This window comes from Spodoptera frugiperda, chromosome 28, assembly GCF_023101765.2.
Source record: "Spodoptera frugiperda isolate SF20-4 chromosome 28, AGI-APGP_CSIRO_Sfru_2.0, whole genome shotgun sequence".
Taxonomy (NCBI): domain Eukaryota; kingdom Metazoa; phylum Arthropoda; class Insecta; order Lepidoptera; family Noctuidae; genus Spodoptera; species Spodoptera frugiperda.
The window spans coordinates 6,753,823-6,773,233 of NC_064239.1; the positions used below are offsets into that span (position 1 = coordinate 6,753,823).

Sequence of the window (19,411 nt, forward strand, 5' to 3'; positions counted from 1 at the left end):
TTGAGTAAGCAAACGAACGAACAAGCTCGGAGTAATCTCTTTCCTGGATCATATACTGTTGTAAAAATAAACAAAAACCCTAATCTCCCCGTTATGTTTAGTTATTTAGGAGTACCAAATGATCATAACCGAAAGTTGAATGATGACTTAGCACTTAACAATAAAAAATTACCCATACCACATGTTGTTGCTTTATATTTTAACTGAATCGGTCATTAAAGTTCTATATTTTTCCAGGGTCAGTGCTATGCGAGGACGAAACTATAGGACCGATATTCATGAAGGAACCAGCCAACCGAGTGGACTTTAGCAACACGACTGGAGCGACTGTGGAATGCGCGGCCCGAGGATCCCCGACACCCGATATCATCTGGGTCCGATCTGATGGAACTGCTGTTGGTGATGTCCCTGGACTGCGACAGGTAATATTGGACATCTTCATTGATGCATATGTCTCCTTTGTATAGTTTTGAGTACATACTTATGTTCTTTAAAAAAAGTATTGTCCCATTAATGGTAGTAAGGTCTTTAAATAGGGCTTTAAGTTTTGTTTCGATAGAAGCTAATAGTCCCTGAATATGGCATTTAGGTAACAAAGGATCACAGAGATAATTAGTCACTTAATATGTTGAAGTTTTATTACGAATCTATCGCCTACACACTTCACTACCTATACGACAAGGACATTTTGTTTATAGTTACCCGCATAGACTGCTATTGCATAATTCGATGTAACAGAAAGTGACTGCGTCCTCATAAATTATACACATTTATCTAACGTATTAAAGATTTTATTCATAACTATACCGAAATCCTTTTCTATAATTTGGCCAACGTATTTAAAATTGTATTTAAATAAGTAACTTTATAGGACTGCTCAATTAATATTTGAAATAATAATATAACTTATATATTTTCACGCTTTAACTGAAATGTATTATTTTCCTTAGGTTCAAGCGAACGGAAACCTTTTATTCCCGCCTTTCCGAGCGGAGGATTACCGGCAAGAAGTTCATGCTCAAGTTTACGCTTGTCTCGCTCGCAACTCTGTTGGTACCATTCATTCCAGGGACGTTAACGTACGAGCCGGTAAGCAGTATTTACATAAAATTACTATTTCTAAGAGGCACATACTTTAAGCTATTGTCCGTTGGCAAGGAACTCTAAGTACAATACATGGGTCAGAAACCTTCAAGTTTAAACGTAAAATATTTTTGAATTGTTAACGGACAAACAGCTCACATCGAAAGTAACCGTTAACGCTACTAAAGTTACAGCCATATCTCATAGAGTGCGAGATTGTGTTACAACAAAACCAAGTTTGTATATCGCGTGCGCCTTATAAAAGTACCATAAAGCTTCATGACAGATTTATAAATATTTTTAATGGGTTAAACATGACATGTTGGATATAACTGTGTCAACTGACACCATGATGGCTGTGTTTATAACCGAATGCTTCCACTTGTTGACTTATCGCCCCCTTTTCATTTGTAATTCGATACTCAGATGCTCATTATATGATTAGTGTATTTTATTTGTATGTAATGCGTTCCAAATTGGTTATTTAACTACCGGGCATTAAAATCACCACATTTAATCTATTGGATCCATCAATGGAATCAACAACAATTCATTTGTTTGTAAATGCATTGAATGTTACACACTCGTGCTTAATGAGACTTGGCGATGTCTATCGCAGGGACACGCCGTATATGGCGCTACATTCATTATATTAGAATGTTAATATAATGCAAGTTATTCACAAGAACTTTTAACACATGTACATAGATTGTAATAAATCGTTGTAAGCTATTACAATTACAAAAGATTTGCTTAATTATTAATTAATACGAGATATATTTGGTTACACAAACCAAGCTATTGCCTATGTAATGCTCAAACCTTCTCTGTGCGAGACGAGGCTTTTGGTCAGCAGTAGCCACTTATAGGCTGTTGTATCTTTTGATAGTGGTGAAATAAACTATCTAAAAGTTGTTCATATCAGCATCACTTCTTTCAATAAGTGGTACATATACATCTTATTCAGTGTAACAATGCTGCTCAGAATTATGAAAGTTTGATTGGCCATCATAGGGCGCTGCCCTTATGACACGAGGTCAAATGCGGTCAATTAAATAATCAACAGGGAAGAAGATGTGCTTAGTAACTATTTAAGTTTGACGCATTATTCATTACATATGATTACACTAGGCAACAAAAAAAATAAAATAAAAAATCACAGAGATCTGATTGTGTGATTCGGAAAGGCCATGGTATAGAGAACTTAGAACAGTAAATAAAACATCTCAGTCACGTATAGCTTTTAAGAGAAATTTATTTTTAGTTTTAACAATTTTTTGTTATTATTTTAAAGTAAAATATTATTTAGACTTGAAAAATAAACTAGTTTTTGTTCTTTTGGCCTGCCTGTTATAAGAAGAGGTTGGTGTCTCTCTAATTAAAAACCAGCAGTAGTCTGCAAGCATTGCAATGGTCCATTTTCCCTGATAACGCTTTTCCATTGAGGCAATTTCTTGGTGAAAGCGCTCACCGTGCTCATAACTCACTGCGCCTAGATTTTCTTTAAAAAAATTAAGGTGCGAATGCAGAAAATGTATTTTTAATGACATATTGCACCCCAGTTGTTTATAAGCATGTAACAATTGGTTTATAAGGCTTTCATATTGAGGCGATCGTTTATTTCCCAAAAAAATTCCGTGACTTCAATCCATTGCTTTAATCTTGAACCATATATTTCAGATTTTTCCTTAGGTAAGTCTAAGTCTCTAAAAAGATCGTCAAGCTCAGATTGGCTGATCAAATGTGGTGCTTTAGATGTACTTGCCACTTGAAAGTCTTCACATTCATCATCAGAACTAGAAGTGTTACTTGAGGATTCAACGTGATTTGGTGGGTTAGGTACTGGAAGATCTTCTGAATGTGGTATTGGTTTTGTTACGGAAGACACCTCTGCGTACTTTACTGTGTGCTTAGATTTCTTAGAAAATCCTTTGACATCTGTGAGACAAAAATAACAGTCACTTACATGATCCTTAGGTTCTCGCCAAATCATAGGTTGACCAAAAGGCATCTTTGTTGGTTTTCCATTAAACCAGTTTGTCAAATTCTTGTGGCATGAGAAGCAACACATGTGTGGCACCCAATATTTATCTTGGTTGCGAACGTCTAAACCAAAATATGCACGATAACACTTCGTAATTACTTAACGGCGTTATGGGTTTTTTTACTCTTCGGTGAAAATAAAACAAAATAAATCCGGAGAATTAACACAAAAGCGAGACATGGCGAAAGAAATCAATGTATACTGATACTACAAAATATTATTGTAATCGTTACTAAGAAGAATTTAGAGCTACCCTACAAAACTAATAAAAAAAGTGATTTTTTACAAAAATGTTAAAATCTCCATTCCTATACGTGACTGAAATAAATTATTATTTTTCTGGTATTAGGTGTATGATTATCAATAAAATACGGTATGAATTTTCCCCGGGAAATTTTGAGTGTTGCCTAGTGTTATCGTTTCATTTAACTACCTACAGAGTGTGTTAAAATTGAATACTTGTGAAAAATTCGCATTATTCTCAAATATATTTATTTTCTTGAGTAATAAAAATGAAAAAAGATCTACCTGATTACATTTGTTTATGTTACTAGTGTGTTATTAATATTTTTCTTTCAGGAACTCAGTGTTGTGGTTGTTTGTTGGTACTTTAATTTGTTTATCTAGGTGTTCGAATATTATGTCGCCCCTTAATATTGTGTTTAGTCAATATTAATCAACCCACTTCTATGTTCATTTTTACTAAGTGGTTGCTCAACATTACGACACCGACGTCAATAAGGAGTATGTCATTTTGGGGAACAGTATCGTGCTCAAGTGTCAGGTCCCGTCGTTTGTAGCCGATTTCATAGAAGTTCTCTCTTGGCACACTGATGACAACGAAGACTTCCTTCCCGGCGATAACTACGGTTAATTTTTCAACCGTTTTAATTCCTCCCCTTTCCTATCCCACTCTCCATATCCCATACAGCTCACTTGATCTACAATAATGGTATTTCCACAGTGGTACAGCAACAATACGAATCAGAAGTAAATAACGAATATGTGATTCGCGGCAATTCTGCTATTCTCAAATGTTCTATACCTTCATTTGTTGGCGACTTTGTCTATGTTATATCCTGGCAAGACGACGCTGGCAATTCCTTCACTCACGAAGACAATAAGGAAGGAGATGGTACCACACATTCAACTAAATAGCAGTTTTATTCTAGTTCCCAATGTCCATTTCCTATATCCTGCCTATAAATACAAACTACCTAAGTCGTACATTGATTCCAGTTGTAACACAGTACTACGAAGCTGAAGTAGTATCAGAGTATGTAATTAGAGGAAACACCGCTGTACTAAAATGCAATATTCCTTCTTTCGTCGCCGATTTCGTGAAAGTGGAAGCCTGGGTTAACTCTGATGGTGGCGAATACTTGCCGACCGATGACATCGGTAGTTCATATGCAATGTGATTTTATAACTATTCCTTATCCCTCACCTAATTCCTTTTATGTTTAGACTTATATTAGTCATATACCTGCCACGTGTTCTTTCAGTTGTTAATCAGTTCTACGAAGCAGAGATTCTGACAGAATATGTGATACGCGGAAACGCTGCTGTTTTAAAGTGTTCTATCCCCTCTTTTGTCGCTGACTTTGTCAAGGTGGAAGCATGGATCGACGAAGTGGGAACAGAGATTACTCACTCAGAAGACCTCGGTACAATGTCCTCTTGAACAAATCATATTTGCTTCCCTTTCTAACAACAATTCCTTACACCACGAACCGTTCCAACTTATTTATGTTTCTAATTGTTATTCTTCAGTCGTATCACAGTATTACGTGACCGAAGCCGAAAACGAGTACGTGATAAGAGGAAACACTGCTATTGTACACTGCAAGATTCCATCTTTTGTTAGTGACTTCGTTTATATTGAAGCTTGGGTTATGGATGATGGACAAATCCTCACGGTTAATAATACAAGCACAGCACAGGGTACACCTCAATAGATTTCTTCTAATACCAATTTTCCTCTCCAATTATATTCCTTTGTTATTTCATCAGATTAATTATATATTTTTTTGTAAAGTGGTATCACAACCTTTCGAAGCCGAAGCCGATAACGAGTACGTTATTCGTGGTAACGCAGCCATTATGAAATGTGAAGTGCCAAGCTTTGTTTCTGATTTTGTATACGTTGAAATGTGGATGGACAGCGAAGGAGGCACATATTACCCCAGCAGTAGCGAGGGTAATTTCTCATTAGGAGAAACAATTCCCTAATCCTGATTCCTTTTGTTTGTCGCAGCTGTACTTCAAGCGTATGAAGCTAGAGTCAACGATGAATTTATTTTGCGAGGCAATACAGCTATTCTGAAATGTATTGTACCTTCGTTTGTTGCGGACTTTGTTCATGTTGTGGCCTGGATAATGGATAATGAAACAGTGTCGGCTGAGGAACACTCTAATTTTAACAACGGTAGTTGTTGATCGCAAATTGCAAACCTTATGTTATTCCTCTTTCCTTGTCCTAATTTAATCTTTTAGTAAGTTTGTTTGGTAGGTCAGTAAATAGTTAATTACTTGTAATAAAATAGGTTATATGTTCGACGTCCACAGTGGTCCATCAATCTTATGAACCTCGAGTTATTGATGAAGATGTTCTACGAGGCAATTCCGCCATTGTCAAATGTACGATTCCATCCTTCGTGGCAGATTATGTTCATGTAGTGGATTGGGTGGCAGACGAAGAATCTCTCTCTGCGTTTTCGTTCAACCGCTCTGAGGGCAATTACGGTAATAGAGTAGAGTACCGCGCGGCCCCAATTGTCCTTATCCGCACTCCACTGAATCCCCGTGTCGGAGTCTATATGTCCATCGCTATATACATAGTCTAATTTGTATGTAAACTATTTCAGCGGTTAATCAGTTCTACGAATCACAAGTTTACGACATATACGTTATTCGCGGGAACGCTGCAGTGTTCAAGTGCCACATACCCTCGTTTGTGTCTGATCATGTACAAGTAGTTTCTTGGCACGATTCCGAGAATGGAGAATACACGATAAATGAAAATTACGGTATATTTCAGTAAAAATGGGAAAAATACGCACCTTTGTATCCTATCCATTAGAGTTAATTTATTGGCAGTTAATAATTAGGGATATTCCTATCTTCTTACTTAAATCAATATTAAATAAGTACTGACTGGTTGTTCTAGTTGTCTCGCAAGCATACACAGTTAATTTGGTCGAAGAGAATGTTTTGAGGGGCAATTCAGCTATAATAAAATGTTTGATTCCAAGTTTTGTAACGGAATATGTATCAGTAGCAACCTGGATTATTTCTGAAGGGGACAAAGAAGTTGAAATATCCATAAACGATTTTGTTGATGTGCAGGGTACTTACAATGAACTTATTATTTTACATCTGATAGTCCTCTCCTTACCTATCCTTAAGTTATGGCAGTCTTCTTGAGAGAAACTCATTATTTGCTCATGGGATTTTTTTTTCTAAATCTACAGTCGTCACTCAAGCTTACACCGTCAATCTCATGGAGGAGAGTGTTTTACGTGGGAACGCAGCTATTTTGAAATGTCATATTTCGACCTTCGTGACCGAGTATGTTAGTGTGTCGTCCTGGATTATCTCTGAAGGAGAAACTGATGAGTTGGAAATAAAAGCAGAATCTAATGACTTGGGTATTACATCACTACCATAGGTTACTCTACCATGGCATAAACCCTTTTCCTTTCCTGTTTTTCAATATCTCGGAGGATTATCACAGATCTCGTAATTGAACTATTTCAGTTGTATCTCAGGCGTACACTGTGAATCTGATGGAAGAAAATGTTCTGCGTGGAAATTCAGCGATCGTAAAGTGTCACATACCGAGTTTTGTAACAGAATATGTTACTGTATCATCGTGGATCATTTCTGAGGGGGATGTTGTAGAGACAGAGATTCAACTAGATGAGACATTTAACTTAGGTATTGAGTAAAACGAAATTAAATTGAATTTTCCAGAAACTTATCCACTCCCATATTATTGTACCATATTTCCTATCGCTGCTCTTCACACTCTCATTGTTATCTATTTCAGTGGTTTCTCAATCCTATACAGTAAATCTGTGGGAAGAGAACGTCTTACGCGGAAATGCCGCAATATTAAAATGCCATATTCCAAGCTTCGTCACCGAATATGTCACGGTCACTTCCTGGATTATCTCCGAGGGGGAACAGGATGACGTGGAGATAAATTTGAATTCAGACTTTAATTTAGGTAACTTGTATCGACTCTTCACTCGAATGCGGCCTCATCCTTCCTTTCCTAAATTCCCCTTACGTCTTCGTTCATAGGTGTTGTTTACCTATAAATCAGAATTCACAGCTAGTATATTATAGAATAGACTTACTCAAATTATATTTATCGTAACGATTTCAGTCGTCTCTCAAGCGTATGACGTGAAATTTTGGGAAGAATACGTTTTGCGTGGCAACGCCGCTATCTTGAAATGTCAAATTCCGAGTTTTGTCTCTGAATACGTAGCTGTAAGCTCCTGGATTATCTCTGAAGATGAAAAAGAGCAAGAAATCAAAATTAATGCTTCATCTGATCTAAGTATACTAGTTTTGTCTCTGAAATAAATATTTTTTCCCAAAATCCCACTCAACCAAAACACAATATCCTAAAATAATTCAAAAATATAAAATTTTTAAAAACAAAATGGTGCAAACGGCCAAAATTGTAGTAAAACTGCTATCCAATTCATAAATTGATCTCGACTCAGGCTTCACAATATTGTTTCAGTTGTATCTCAGGCATACGCCGTGAACTTGATGGAAGAGTACGTATTGAGAGGCAATAGCGCTATTCTAAAATGTCACATACCAAGCTTTGTGTCAGAGTATGTTACGGTCATCTCTTGGATCATCAGTGAAGGCGACCAGGAATTAGACATCAAGTTAGAATCAACGAATAACTTTGACGGTACGAAGTAAATTGTTTTTCAGGCTGTTTATGCCTTAACCTTATCGCTAGTAATAACTTGGGAACATGACGTCTTCAAACGTTGATAGGTCGCATTCAATAATTACTTTTATAACCTATACACGGCTTAGGGATTTGTTCCTAAAATGGGTTCCCGTGATTCCATGAGCCTCACGGCTTACCTTTATCCTTTATCCTTCTTCCTTAGGCTAATGCATGCAATGACATTTATAAGTAAATCACAACCTTATGTTGTGTTGCATAATATATTGAATTGCTTCCTTATGTAAGATCCCTTAATGGATATTTAAAACTATTTTTTTTCTCAACAGAGGGTAAATACTTGGTACTTCCATCTGGAGAATTGCATATTCGAGATGTCGGACCCGAGGATGGTTACAAATCATACCAATGTAGAACAAAGCACAGGCTTACTGGTGAAACCCGACTTTCTGCTACTAAGGGACGACTTGTCATTACCGGTGAGTTTTCATAAGATAAAGTTTCAGATGGTTAAAGTGTCATCAATTCATTAAATAATTAACAATAACTTTTTATAGACATCAACATCATTTACCATTGCTAAAGCTTTTTATTTTGCACATAATAATTAAGCAAAAATTTCATTATCAATGAATTAATGACACTGTTTTTTATTTGCAGTGAATAGTTATATAATAATTGGAAAAAGTATTTTATTTTGTAATAACATTAATTGTTTTTTATTATGCTTAACTGGGCCAGTAGGTGCAATACTCTGACTATACACTGCAGATCAATGAACATTAAATAAAAATATAATGTTCTCGATTTTTTCATTTAACTTGATACTTATACCAACGTAAATCAGTGTTATGTATATTCATAGTTGATGTAATGTTGAAACTTAAACTAATCGAGAACGTTATACCTACCTAAAAATTTAAATATCTATATAAAATGATGTGCAATAATTATAATCTTCTTATTCAATTCATACATACTTATTGTGTACAAAATACGTATTTTATTTTTGCTATTTCCTAATGCTTTAATATTCTACTTACAGCTAAGGAAAGATTATATTTATTGTACTAATTGTACTTATATTACAAAGCTTAAATACACAACTTTATATTGTGTCTTTAAGTTTATCTTTAACGACTTACAACTTGCCTGAATGTTGGGATAGGGTACCCTGCAGAGCCTTGACTCGCGCGATCGTTGTATCCATAGGGATGAGTAGGGGTGTTTAGGGTCTGAATATTCGAAAGTTATAATGTCCTCTGTTCGTGATCTCGCCTTCTCCCAACATGCGCAGAGCCAGTGGGCCGGGTACCACCCAAGTTCCCTAGCGCGTCGACTACAAGTGGCTACCAGTTTAGCGAGCTCTCCAGCCTCTCGTTACTGTGCACAGCACAGGCTTTCCCAGCACCGCTATACCGGTAAGAGTCACATTAACGTCGTTTTGCGTAATTTCTACAGAGCCCATAGGGCGTGTGCCACCTAGGTTGGCTACGACACAGGTGGGCATGATGTTTGTAACCACGTCGGGATCATCATATACATTGCAATGTCCAGCTCAAGCATTCCCTGTCCCCATATTCAGGTATGGCATTTTGCTATTCAAGTAATATTATGACCATTTTTAGAACCGGTTGGCCGCGTTTCTCCCAAGTTTGCTTCAGTATTGACAGGAACCATGTTTGAAGTTAGAAAAGGCGATTCTTACGCTTTGCAGTGTCCCGCCCAAGCGTTCCCAACTCCTCTTTTCAGGTAATTTTAACTTCGGTATTTTGTTTTCGCTACTTCTATAGAGCCAGTCGGACGCGTTCCGCCAAAATTTGCATCTGTTGTGATGGGAACAATGATCGGCGTCAAGAAACTTGATTCATTTGCTCTACAATGCCCTGCGCAGGCGTTTCCAGTCCCAATCTTCAGGTATATCTAGTATTATTTGTTTCTAAATTCAATTGTGAATATTTTCTTCAGAACCTATGGGGAAGGTTTCACCAAAATTTCCAAGTTTAGAAAAGAGTAGACTCTTCAACTATGACAGCAATCAAAACGTAGCGCTTTTATGTCCCGCTCAAGCATTCCCTGCCCCAACGTTTAGGTAAGCTAAAGAAAAGTATTTACATACCAAAAACTTTTACATAAATGAGTACAGAAATATAACGTTCATTTCATAGAACCTATGGGAAGAGTATCGCCAAAATTTCCAACTGGAGACATAAGTAGGACATTTATTGCTAATATGGGTGATGGAGTACCTTTACTCTGTCCTGCGCAAGGATTCCCAGCACCAACATTTAGGTAACTTTTAATTGTCTACCGTTCTTATAATTGTACAGAACCGATGGGTAAAGTCTCACCGAAATTTCCATCAACTGAAACTGGCCGCAGTTTTACATTCTCCTTCGATTCTTGTGTGACAATGCTCTGCCCGGCTCAGGCGTTTCCAGCCCCAACCTTCAGGTACATTGATTTGTCTTCATCTTATCTCTTTAGAGCCTGTGGGGCGAGTTTCACCAAAATTCCCATCAGTGGATAGCTCAAGAAGCTTTAGCGCCGTATTTAATACCAGCTTGACAATGATATGTCCAGCACAAGCATTCCCGATCCCAGTATTCAGGTAAAATTCCAAAGAATTTAAATCGATAGCAAAAATAATTGTTTCGTCCTAGAGCCCGTTGGTCGTGTTCCACCAAAATTCACAACAGGTGACAAAAGTCGTGCATTCGATGCAAATGGAGGTGATAGCGTCACTCTTTTGTGTCCCGCTCAAGCTTACCCTGCCCCGGCCTTCAGGTATATAAATGATCATCAATTATAATATAATCTTATGTAACTTGTTCTTAGAGCCACTGGGTAGTGCCGCTCCGAAAGTAGCTACAAAAATGATTGATATCACAGAAGCGTCTTTCAGTAATACTGTCACATTACTTTGCCCTGCGCAAGCATTCCCCGTTCCAATATTCAGGTAAAATAAATTGATGTTAATAGTATATGTGGAAATTGGTTATATTTATGTCCAGAACCCGTAGGACGAGTTCCTCCGAAGTTCCCAACAATGGATAATGTTAGAGGTTTCAGTGCCTATATTAATGCTAGCGTAACGCTGCTGTGTCCCGCTCAAGCTTTCCCAGTACCTTTATCCAGGTAAACTTAGTGAATTGTTCCTATCTATTTTCTTCTAGAGCCAATTAATAGTGCACCACCAAAAGTACCCACTAAAACGATAGAATTTGTGGAATTCGCGATGGAATCCAGCGTTACGTTGCTTTGTCTGGCACAAGCATTCCCGGTCCCTGTCTTTAGGTGAGTTGACCCCAACAATAATAGGACGCGTTTGTTTTTAGAACCTGTTGGTCTAAAAGCCCCTACATTCTCTACGGATTTCAAAATGGCGTGGTATGTAAAGAACGTTGAGCAGGGCTTCGCGTTACTTTGTCCAGCACAGGGATTCCCCGCCCCTTTATTCAGGTATTTTTACTAATGTTTCTAGAACCAATTGGCTCCAAAAGCCCTTCGTTTTCAAGCGGTTCCAAACTAGCCTGGTTTGAAATTCAACAAAATCAGGACTTCGCATTATTATGTCCTGCGCAAGGGTATCCTGTACCAATATTTAGGTGAGCACTTTTAGTTTAAAATAAATTCTAATAATTTACAGAACCCGTTGGTTCCAAGTCCCCTACATTTTCTACCGATGACAGATTGGCATGGTTCATTAGACCAATAGGACATAGTTTAGCTTTACTATGTCGAGCCCAGGGACACCCCATTCCTGTATTCAGGTAAAGTTAACCATAACCTTTTATCATTTTAGAGCCAATTGGATCCAAATCACCTACTTTTTCCACTGATAATAAGTTTTCTTGGTATGTGAGGAATACTGGCCAGAGTCTAAACATCCTATGTCCCGCTCAAGGTTTTCCAGTACCAGTGTTCAGGTGAATAAATCATAGCTTATTATTTCAATTGTAGAACCCGTTGGCTCAAAGTCCCCCACATTCTCGAACGACGTTCAATTCTCTGGGATAACTCGTAAAACTGGTCAAGATTTTGCTCTTTTATGTCAAGCTCAAGCATTTCCTGTCCCAATATTCAGGTAAGAAAATTTTGTACATATATCATCAATGAAATATTAAAAATTTGTCACAGAACCAATCGGGTCCAAAGCACCGTCGTTTTCTTTGGAATTTAAAAGCACAACTCTTACGAAAGTGGTCCAACAAGCCATTGTTCTCTTGTGTCAGGCTCAAGCTCACCCTCCTCCGGTATTCAAGTGAGTGACACATTATTTAGAAAAACCGTTTTCTTGGTTTAGAACCAGTAACAGCGAGAGCTCCTGCATTTCCTACTTCCGCAAGTTCATATAATTATGAAATACAAGCTCATACAGAGGGCTCTATGCTTTGCCAGGCACAAGGGTATCCCCAACCAGTATTCAGGTAGGTTCTGTTTTACTGTATTTATGCCCTCTTTTAGAACCTGTTGGTGCAAAAGCTCCTTCTTTTTCGACCGATTCAAAGGGCAGTATATTCGTTAGAGAAATTGGACAAAGTTTTGCATTGCTCTGTCAGGCGCAAGCATCCCCTATTCCTGTATTTAGGTAAGTCGGAATTAATCGATTATTATTTTCTCCAGAGCCCGTAAGCTCCAAGCCACCTAGCTTCTCCACTGATTTCACATTGTCAGCGGTGACAAGACATAAAGGTCAAAGTTTCGCAATATTATGTCAAGCTCAAGCTTTCCCTATACCAGTGTTCAGGCAAGTGTTATAATTTCTAATCTATGATTACAAACGCATAGTCAATCTTCTGAATCTCACTATGATCACAAAATGTGAATAAACTTAAATCAAATTATTCATTGATAATAGTTTCTTCTGACATATGTCTCTTTTTCAAATAATATCTTGTAATTTCTATGCAGAACCCGTCGGATCCAAAGCTCCTTCTTTTTCGACTGAATCAGCTCTTTCGTCTATAAAAAGGCATCAAGGTCAAAGTTTTGCTCTACTTTGTCAAGCTCAAGCTTTTCCTGTTCCAATTTTCAGGCAAGTTTGAAATTCATATTATTAACTCGTAGTAAAAACAATGTTATAGAACCAGTTGGCGCTAAGTCCCCGACATTTTCTACTGAATCGATGGGAAGCATTTTTCGAAAACGCGTTGGACAACCTTTTACTCTACTTTGTCAGGCTCAGAGTTATCCTGCTCCAATTTTCAGGCAAGTGATATTTTTTTTTCATATCACAGAACCTGTGGCCTCCAAAGCACCAACTTTTTCAACGGATGCTCGTAGCACAACTTTCGTACGCAACGTCGGACAAAGTTTCGGATTACTGTGTCAAGCACAGGCATTTCCTGTACCCGTATTCAGGCAAGTTTGTTGTAAGATTTGTTTTCTAATGTCTCGGCTGCAAATCTAGGTATTCACTAATTATTGAAAATCTTAACTTTGGCACGTAATTATTTTTGGATTTTTATCTAGAACCGATCGGAAGTGCAGCACCAAGTATTACCACAACACAAAAACCTGCTGTATTCTATCCCCAACAATCGTCTCTAGCTATAATGTGTCCTGCTCAAGGATTTCCTGTGCCAGTTACAAGGTGCGTCCACTTGTGTTTTTGTTTCCTCCAAAACAATCGTGGTCCATTGTCTACCATCAACATTATTGGGTACTATTTTCAAAACTTGGTTATATCGATTCTTATTCAATAGCTATGTATTAGAAATATTGATTATCTTGTCGAAACGTTTAGGTGTGTATAGGTTTGATGTTGCACTTAAACCAATGCAGGGAATTCACTTATCTGACTGTATATTGAATAGGGTTTGCAAAAGTCGTCTCTGTAATTACAGAACCAACCAATAAAATTGCACCTCGCAAGGATTCTACTAAGCACTTTGAAGGGTGGGAAGTGTTCACCGTGAGCCAAATGGATGTGGCATACTTAACGTGTCAAGTAGCTGCTTACCCGTCGCCTGTGTTTAGGTGAGTAGGCAATACAAGAAAGGTTTTGCATTCCAGAGCCGACTGGTAGGACGGGGCCAAAGGTGACGGGCGATGGGCTCAATCGACAAATAGGTCGAGAAGGTGTTTAACCTTATTTGCTCATAGATAGCGCTACGTGTATCAGATTATCGATATCTTATTAAAGCAGTTAGCATCCCCTCTCTAGTCGAAAATAAAACATAGGTGCGCTTCTCGCACTTGGAGAGGTGCGCTTCAAAACAGTTCCTTTGCGACGTTCAAGCTTTCCCAGCCCCTCTGACGAGGTACGGTCTTTAAAGAGTTAGGGCCGGCCGCCGGCGTCTCACGCATTCATTTATCACGTAGTCATACCATACCCATCATCCAATGTACTGATATCCGTTGTTATTGCAGTCTGTTGCGGCGGCCGCCCCGCCCACACGTGACATGAAGGCGTGATGAATCGCGGCCGGCCGCGCGCCCTATTATGGTCCCCAGCCAAAGTAACGATTGAGCAGCGTAGACACCTGTTGGTAAGTGTCAGGGTGTTCTTGCTTTCGTTCAGACGCTTTAATCTTTACTTTGTGCTTTTCGTGAGTCAAGGCTGCACTTTACTTATTTTTGTAGCCAAAGCCCTGGTTTATGCGGTAGCTTTACTTTTACTCTGTCCCAACGGCTAGCTTTTTATGTTTTTGAAATCTTCGTGAATATCACTTTATTTTTCTCCATGAGATGGTTATCAACAGTTTCTTCGTGGGGTGTACTTCTGTACACTTTAATATATAATTATGTGATAGTTTAGATTGCATTTGTTTCTTCTTTAAGAACCAACAAACAGTATCCCTCCCAAGCTGTCTAGTGGTCGTTTACAAGAATCTGAGTTGAATATTGGACAAACGGGCACTATCTTATGTCTAAGTCAAGGTTTTCCGGTTCCCGTGTTCAGGTGGGTGGCTCTAGGAGGAACTTTAGTATCCACTTGGTATTTAGTTAGAAACAAAATTGTGTATCAACCCATTAAAAATAATTATTTGGAGGAACTTTAAGAACTGAATGTTAAACAGACTGAGATTTTGATGTGGTCCTGGCAGTAAAGAAATATTACAACTTTTCTAAACTCTTTTTCTATTGTTTCAGATGGTACAAGTTCGTGGAAGGTACAACCAGGAAACAGCCTGTTACGCTCGATGATAGAGTAAAACAAGTATCAGGAACCTTGATTATCAAAGAGGCTAAAGTTGAAGACTCCGGCAAATATTTATGCGTTGTCAATAACTCCGTTGGTGGTAAGTAATTATAGTATGTATAACAAAGTGAAACATTTTATCACTGTCTCTTTGAAAATATCTAACAAGCTTGAAATTGCAGGCGAGTCCGTAGAAACTGTCTTGACTGTAACCGCTCCGTTGAAAGCTACCGTTGAGCCAGCTACTCAGACCGTAGATTTTGGAAGGCCTGCCGTATTTACCTGCAGATATGAGGGTAACCCTGTTAAAACGATCACTTGGCTTAAGGACGGCAAGGACATGAAGCACCATGATGCTACCCTCAGGTAGGCAAACTAATATTACAATAATGGAAAATTATATAAGCAGGTGCCGAAAGCCGGCGAAATCTTGAAACCCTTACAAATTAACATTGGCCTTAACAAATTAACATTTATTTTTCAGGATTGAATCGGTAAAGAAGGAAGACAAGGGCATGTATCAATGTTTCATTAGGAACGACCAAGAAAGTGCGGGAGCCAGCGCTGAGTTGAAATTGGGAGGCCGATGTAAGTTTGGCGATTTCTATGTATAATTTCACTGTAACTGTAACACTTCTTATAATAAATTCACGTTATTTGCATAATAATAATATTAACTGATATTAAAATAGGAAAGTAAGATCGTTTATATGTTTGTCGAGTTGTTTGGCACTCTATCTACAAAACGTTTCTTGAAATTGTATACATGCAACATGCATATGTTTAATTGGGAGTAGGTAATAAGCTATATTATACACGTTTAAAAAAACGTGTATAATGTAAGTGACGTATATTTTACCCGCGGTAAAATAACTTCCCACATAAATGTTACTTTAATTATAATTCTACGATACTTCAATTCCGAAATCTTGTTTTCAGTCGAACCACCGCTGATCCGTCACAGCTTTGGAGAACAGACATTCCGTTCTGGCCCATCTCTACGTCTTAAATGCGTCGCATCTGGCAACCCTACCCCCGACATCGCGTGGCTCCTGGACGGCGAGAAACTGACCAGCGGAGAAAGACTTCAGATCGGACAATTTGTCACCGCTGACGGCAATGTTGAATCTCACTTGAACATTTCTTCTGTGCACACGAACGACGGCGGATTGTACACATGCATCGCATCCAGCAAGGTAAAAATGCTGTTTGTTTACCTCGCGTAACTTAAATAATTTAAAATCTAGTTGATTTACTTACTAATCAACCGATAATTTCCCAATCTATAATTTTGGTAAAAGGACTTTCTGTTATTAGTTTTTAACACACAAAAACGTTTTTACATAGCCAGTTAAAGACAAGAAAAATAAAAAAAAACAACTCAAAACGTTACATCATATTTCAAATCAAATAAATTGTACACAAAAAAAACATGATAAACATACGAATGTAAAGTAAGTTGTGTAGAGCTAAAGCAATGCAATGGTTCGCGACGAAGGGCACATATTCTCCGCTTGTATAACTCGAAATTCTTGTGTAGACACCTGGCGACCATCCACATTGAGGTCCTCCGAAAGACACTACACCAACTAAATATCCTTTGTATGTAATTGGTCCTCCAGAATCACCCTGACAGAAAAGCTTAACGTCATCAATGTGAGGATTACTATAAATAATAGATAAATAAAAAAAAACATTCCACTTACCCAACAACTGTCCTTCCCTTGCCTTCCCGCACATAATTGATAGGTTTGTAAGAATTTGCCGAAGTACTTTTTGCATTCGTTTGTGCTCACTATCGGAACACACACTATTCGGAGATCAGCCGATATGTTGTACTAAAAATTAAGAAAATATATTTTGGGTATATAACACAACGTTCATGAAATACATGATATGTCATGTACGCTACGCGTATAAAGCACAAATGCCATTATGACGCAAAAATGGCATTACTTGGCTACTGATAAAACTACCATGTTTAATAAAGAATAACTCTGAACGAACTAAGATTTGCAGCTTGCTGCCATAGTAACTTTTATTCAGCTCAAAACCAGATTTCATAGAAACTCTGGCATCCTCCTTTGTAACAGCAGTAGATACTGGTCCGAAATAACACATAAGCTACTTTTTACCCCCGGGATCGTGGGCGAAGCCGCTGGCAAAAGCTGGTAATAAAATGTAAGTAAATTATCCATGTCCCGCCTTTGAACCAGCCCCAAGTCCTCGCATACATTGTATGTGTGTATAAAGATTAAAATAAATAAATCTTACATTTACTGTTGTAACAGCTCCATATCCCGAAACCAAGCACAAACTATTTACTTGGAGTTGGATTCCGTAACCGGGCCGTAGCATTGGAATAGGCTGAATATTATCCGTGAAGTATAAAGGGGAGTCCAACTACGAGCATACAGACGAATCATTATCAAATGAGCTTCGACAATTTGTTTATTGCACATCCTGCACAGTCACGTTATTAAAAAAAAATAAGAAACGACAATGTATATTGCCGTCGTCCCATCCAAACGACAACTGTACCTGCCATTATTACTGACGGAGTTTAAGATAACAAACCTTAAGTATCTTTCCTTTTTACCCCTCCACATGGTAGGAAGATAAGTTATCACAATCTGTTGTGAAAGTACTTGTGTATCTAATTCTGATGACATTAGTAGGTACTGATCATTTCTTCGCTCGACCCTTGATGTGTACAATAACATAATAATACACTACACTATAATATTAGTTAGTTACAATTAATTAAAAATAAAAATACATAAATATAAAATTACCGTTAACACAGCAAAATCATGTTCCAAATCATCCGAGTTGTAATATTTATGTCGAAAGCAGTACAAAATTTTTCTACTAACCGTAGAATATTTCTGTACTTTGTTCTTTTTTATTGGTACACCAAATCTGCTGGTGCCTGCTAGGATTCTGTAGGTTATTTTATTCCAATTCCGCCTAGACAATATAAATCATTATTTTATTTTTAGCCGTGGTCGTCCCACTGCTGGGCAAAGGCCTCCTGATATAAATCATATTAATAATAAAATAATAGTGCTTAGTTTAGACAATATTGAAGTATGAAAAGGCTTATTGATAAATACATTATCAGGGATCAAACATACCTACATTATTAGCGCCTCATGATAATCTACTGTTGAACCATATGCCTCCTCTACACAAAATTGATATGTAAGTCCTGGTCGTAGCCTGGTATCTAATATATAAAATTCTCGTGTCATAGTTTTCGTTTTTCCGCGGACGAAGTCCCAGGCAGAAGCTAGTAGTTTATAAACTTCCTCAATAAATGGACTATCCAACACAAAATACTTTTTCAAATGTAATCAGTAGTTTCTGAGATTCGCGCCTTCAAACAAACGAATTCTTCAACTGTATATATTTCATATATTATAGTATAGATTAAATGGAAAATACATTTTGGCGCCATATTAAGATACTTACCTAGGAAAACAATGGGCGGCTGATACAACATGCTGCTGCGTAACTATTGCTCCACCACCAACTAATTTCCAATAAGCACTTGGGATTACATATGTTTGTATGGCAATCTGAAAAAAGTTCATTATGTACCTAAAATAAATTATTTTTAATAGTAAATTGTTTTGGTATATAATTATATTTTTGTTACCTGATACGGTACTTCATTTATATCTGCTGTTTGTCCACCTACTATTCTAAGGGGACATTTGTCTACCATTGGTGGATATTCACTATTCTCTTTTATTACTTCCTGAAAGTAACGAGTCGTTAAAATTTAATACCCTCAGACATGCAATTTTTGGTTAAAATGTAATTTTTAATTATACGGTTACTTTGATGATATTTTAGATGTACATACTTGAAAATCTAACTCATTCTTCTTTCGATTGAACTTGGCAATCACGGACTTTTCAAACAGCAGCAACGCATAAATTAAAATAGAGATAACAATCTGTTTCATTTATTTGATTTTTGTTATCTGTCGATAGTGTGCACGGGACAAAAACATCTTATGCATTCCTAATAACAATTCTAAAAAATATTATTCACATATTCCGATACATGTCGCGACATTGCATTGAAGGCATCAGTCAAGTCCAGAAATTAGTACCCGCCAATGTGATTGACACGAAGTGTCATATTTGACATAAATTTACTTATATTTTTATCAATAAGATACTCT

General features: G+C 37.5%; 2 protein-coding genes across 54 annotated transcripts in view; one reads left to right on the plus strand and one right to left on the minus strand.

The window, feature by feature from the left end:
* LOC118265174 (cell adhesion molecule Dscam2) overlaps positions 1–19,411 on the plus strand; it is a 60,351-nt gene that overhangs the window by 13,615 nt on the left and 27,325 nt on the right. For 4 of the 50 annotated variants that reach the window (XM_050705862.1, XM_050705853.1, XM_050705861.1 and 1 more), the window contains exons 3-11: positions 238–422; positions 951–1,089; positions 3,835–3,996; positions 8,399–8,548; positions 11,554–11,677; positions 15,168–15,316; positions 15,399–15,582; positions 15,701–15,804; positions 16,156–16,412. In XM_050705862.1, coding sequence (XP_050561819.1) covers positions 238–422; positions 951–1,089; positions 3,835–3,996; positions 8,399–8,548; positions 11,554–11,677; positions 15,168–15,316; positions 15,399–15,582; positions 15,701–15,804; positions 16,156–16,412 — 1,454 coding nt within the window. Of the gene's footprint in view, positions 1–237; positions 423–950; positions 1,090–3,834; positions 3,997–4,091; positions 4,263–4,366; positions 4,529–4,632; positions 4,795–4,900; positions 5,072–5,165; positions 5,328–5,695; positions 5,873–5,994; positions 6,157–6,886; positions 7,067–7,886; positions 8,067–8,398; positions 8,549–10,037; positions 10,162–10,237; positions 10,362–10,556; positions 10,681–10,907; positions 11,029–11,083; positions 11,208–11,245; positions 11,367–11,553; positions 11,678–12,032; positions 12,157–12,536; positions 12,661–12,695; positions 12,820–12,983; positions 13,108–13,918; positions 14,052–15,167; positions 15,317–15,398; positions 15,583–15,700; positions 15,805–16,155; positions 16,413–19,411 lie in introns of all 50 variants that reach the window. The other 46 variants (XM_050705842.1, XM_050705837.1, XM_050705856.1 and 43 more) reach the window with 38 other exon arrangements.
* LOC118265190 (trypsin II-P29-like) lies at positions 16,598–19,367 on the minus strand. Of its 4 annotated transcripts, XR_007707325.1 has the most exons (8): positions 19,088–19,366; positions 18,878–18,979; positions 18,691–18,797; positions 18,012–18,186; positions 17,794–17,919; positions 17,491–17,619; positions 16,923–17,054; positions 16,598–16,845 (listed from the first exon to the last, which is right to left on the minus strand). XR_007707325.1 is itself a non-coding variant. In XM_035577983.2 (7 exons), the coding sequence occupies exons 1-7, from the start codon at positions 19,187–19,189 to the stop codon at positions 16,618–16,620; spliced, it is 906 nt and encodes a 301-aa protein (XP_035433876.1). In that variant the 5' UTR covers positions 19,190–19,367; the 3' UTR covers positions 16,598–16,617. The 4 variants fall into 4 exon arrangements, 3 of the variants coding, with proteins under 3 accessions (XP_035433876.1, XP_035433874.1, XP_035433875.1); XM_035577983.2 differs by lacking the exon at positions 17,794–17,919 and having other exon boundaries at positions 16,598–16,857; positions 18,093–18,186; positions 19,088–19,367; XM_035577981.2 differs by lacking the exon at positions 17,794–17,919 and having other exon boundaries at positions 16,598–16,857; positions 19,088–19,364.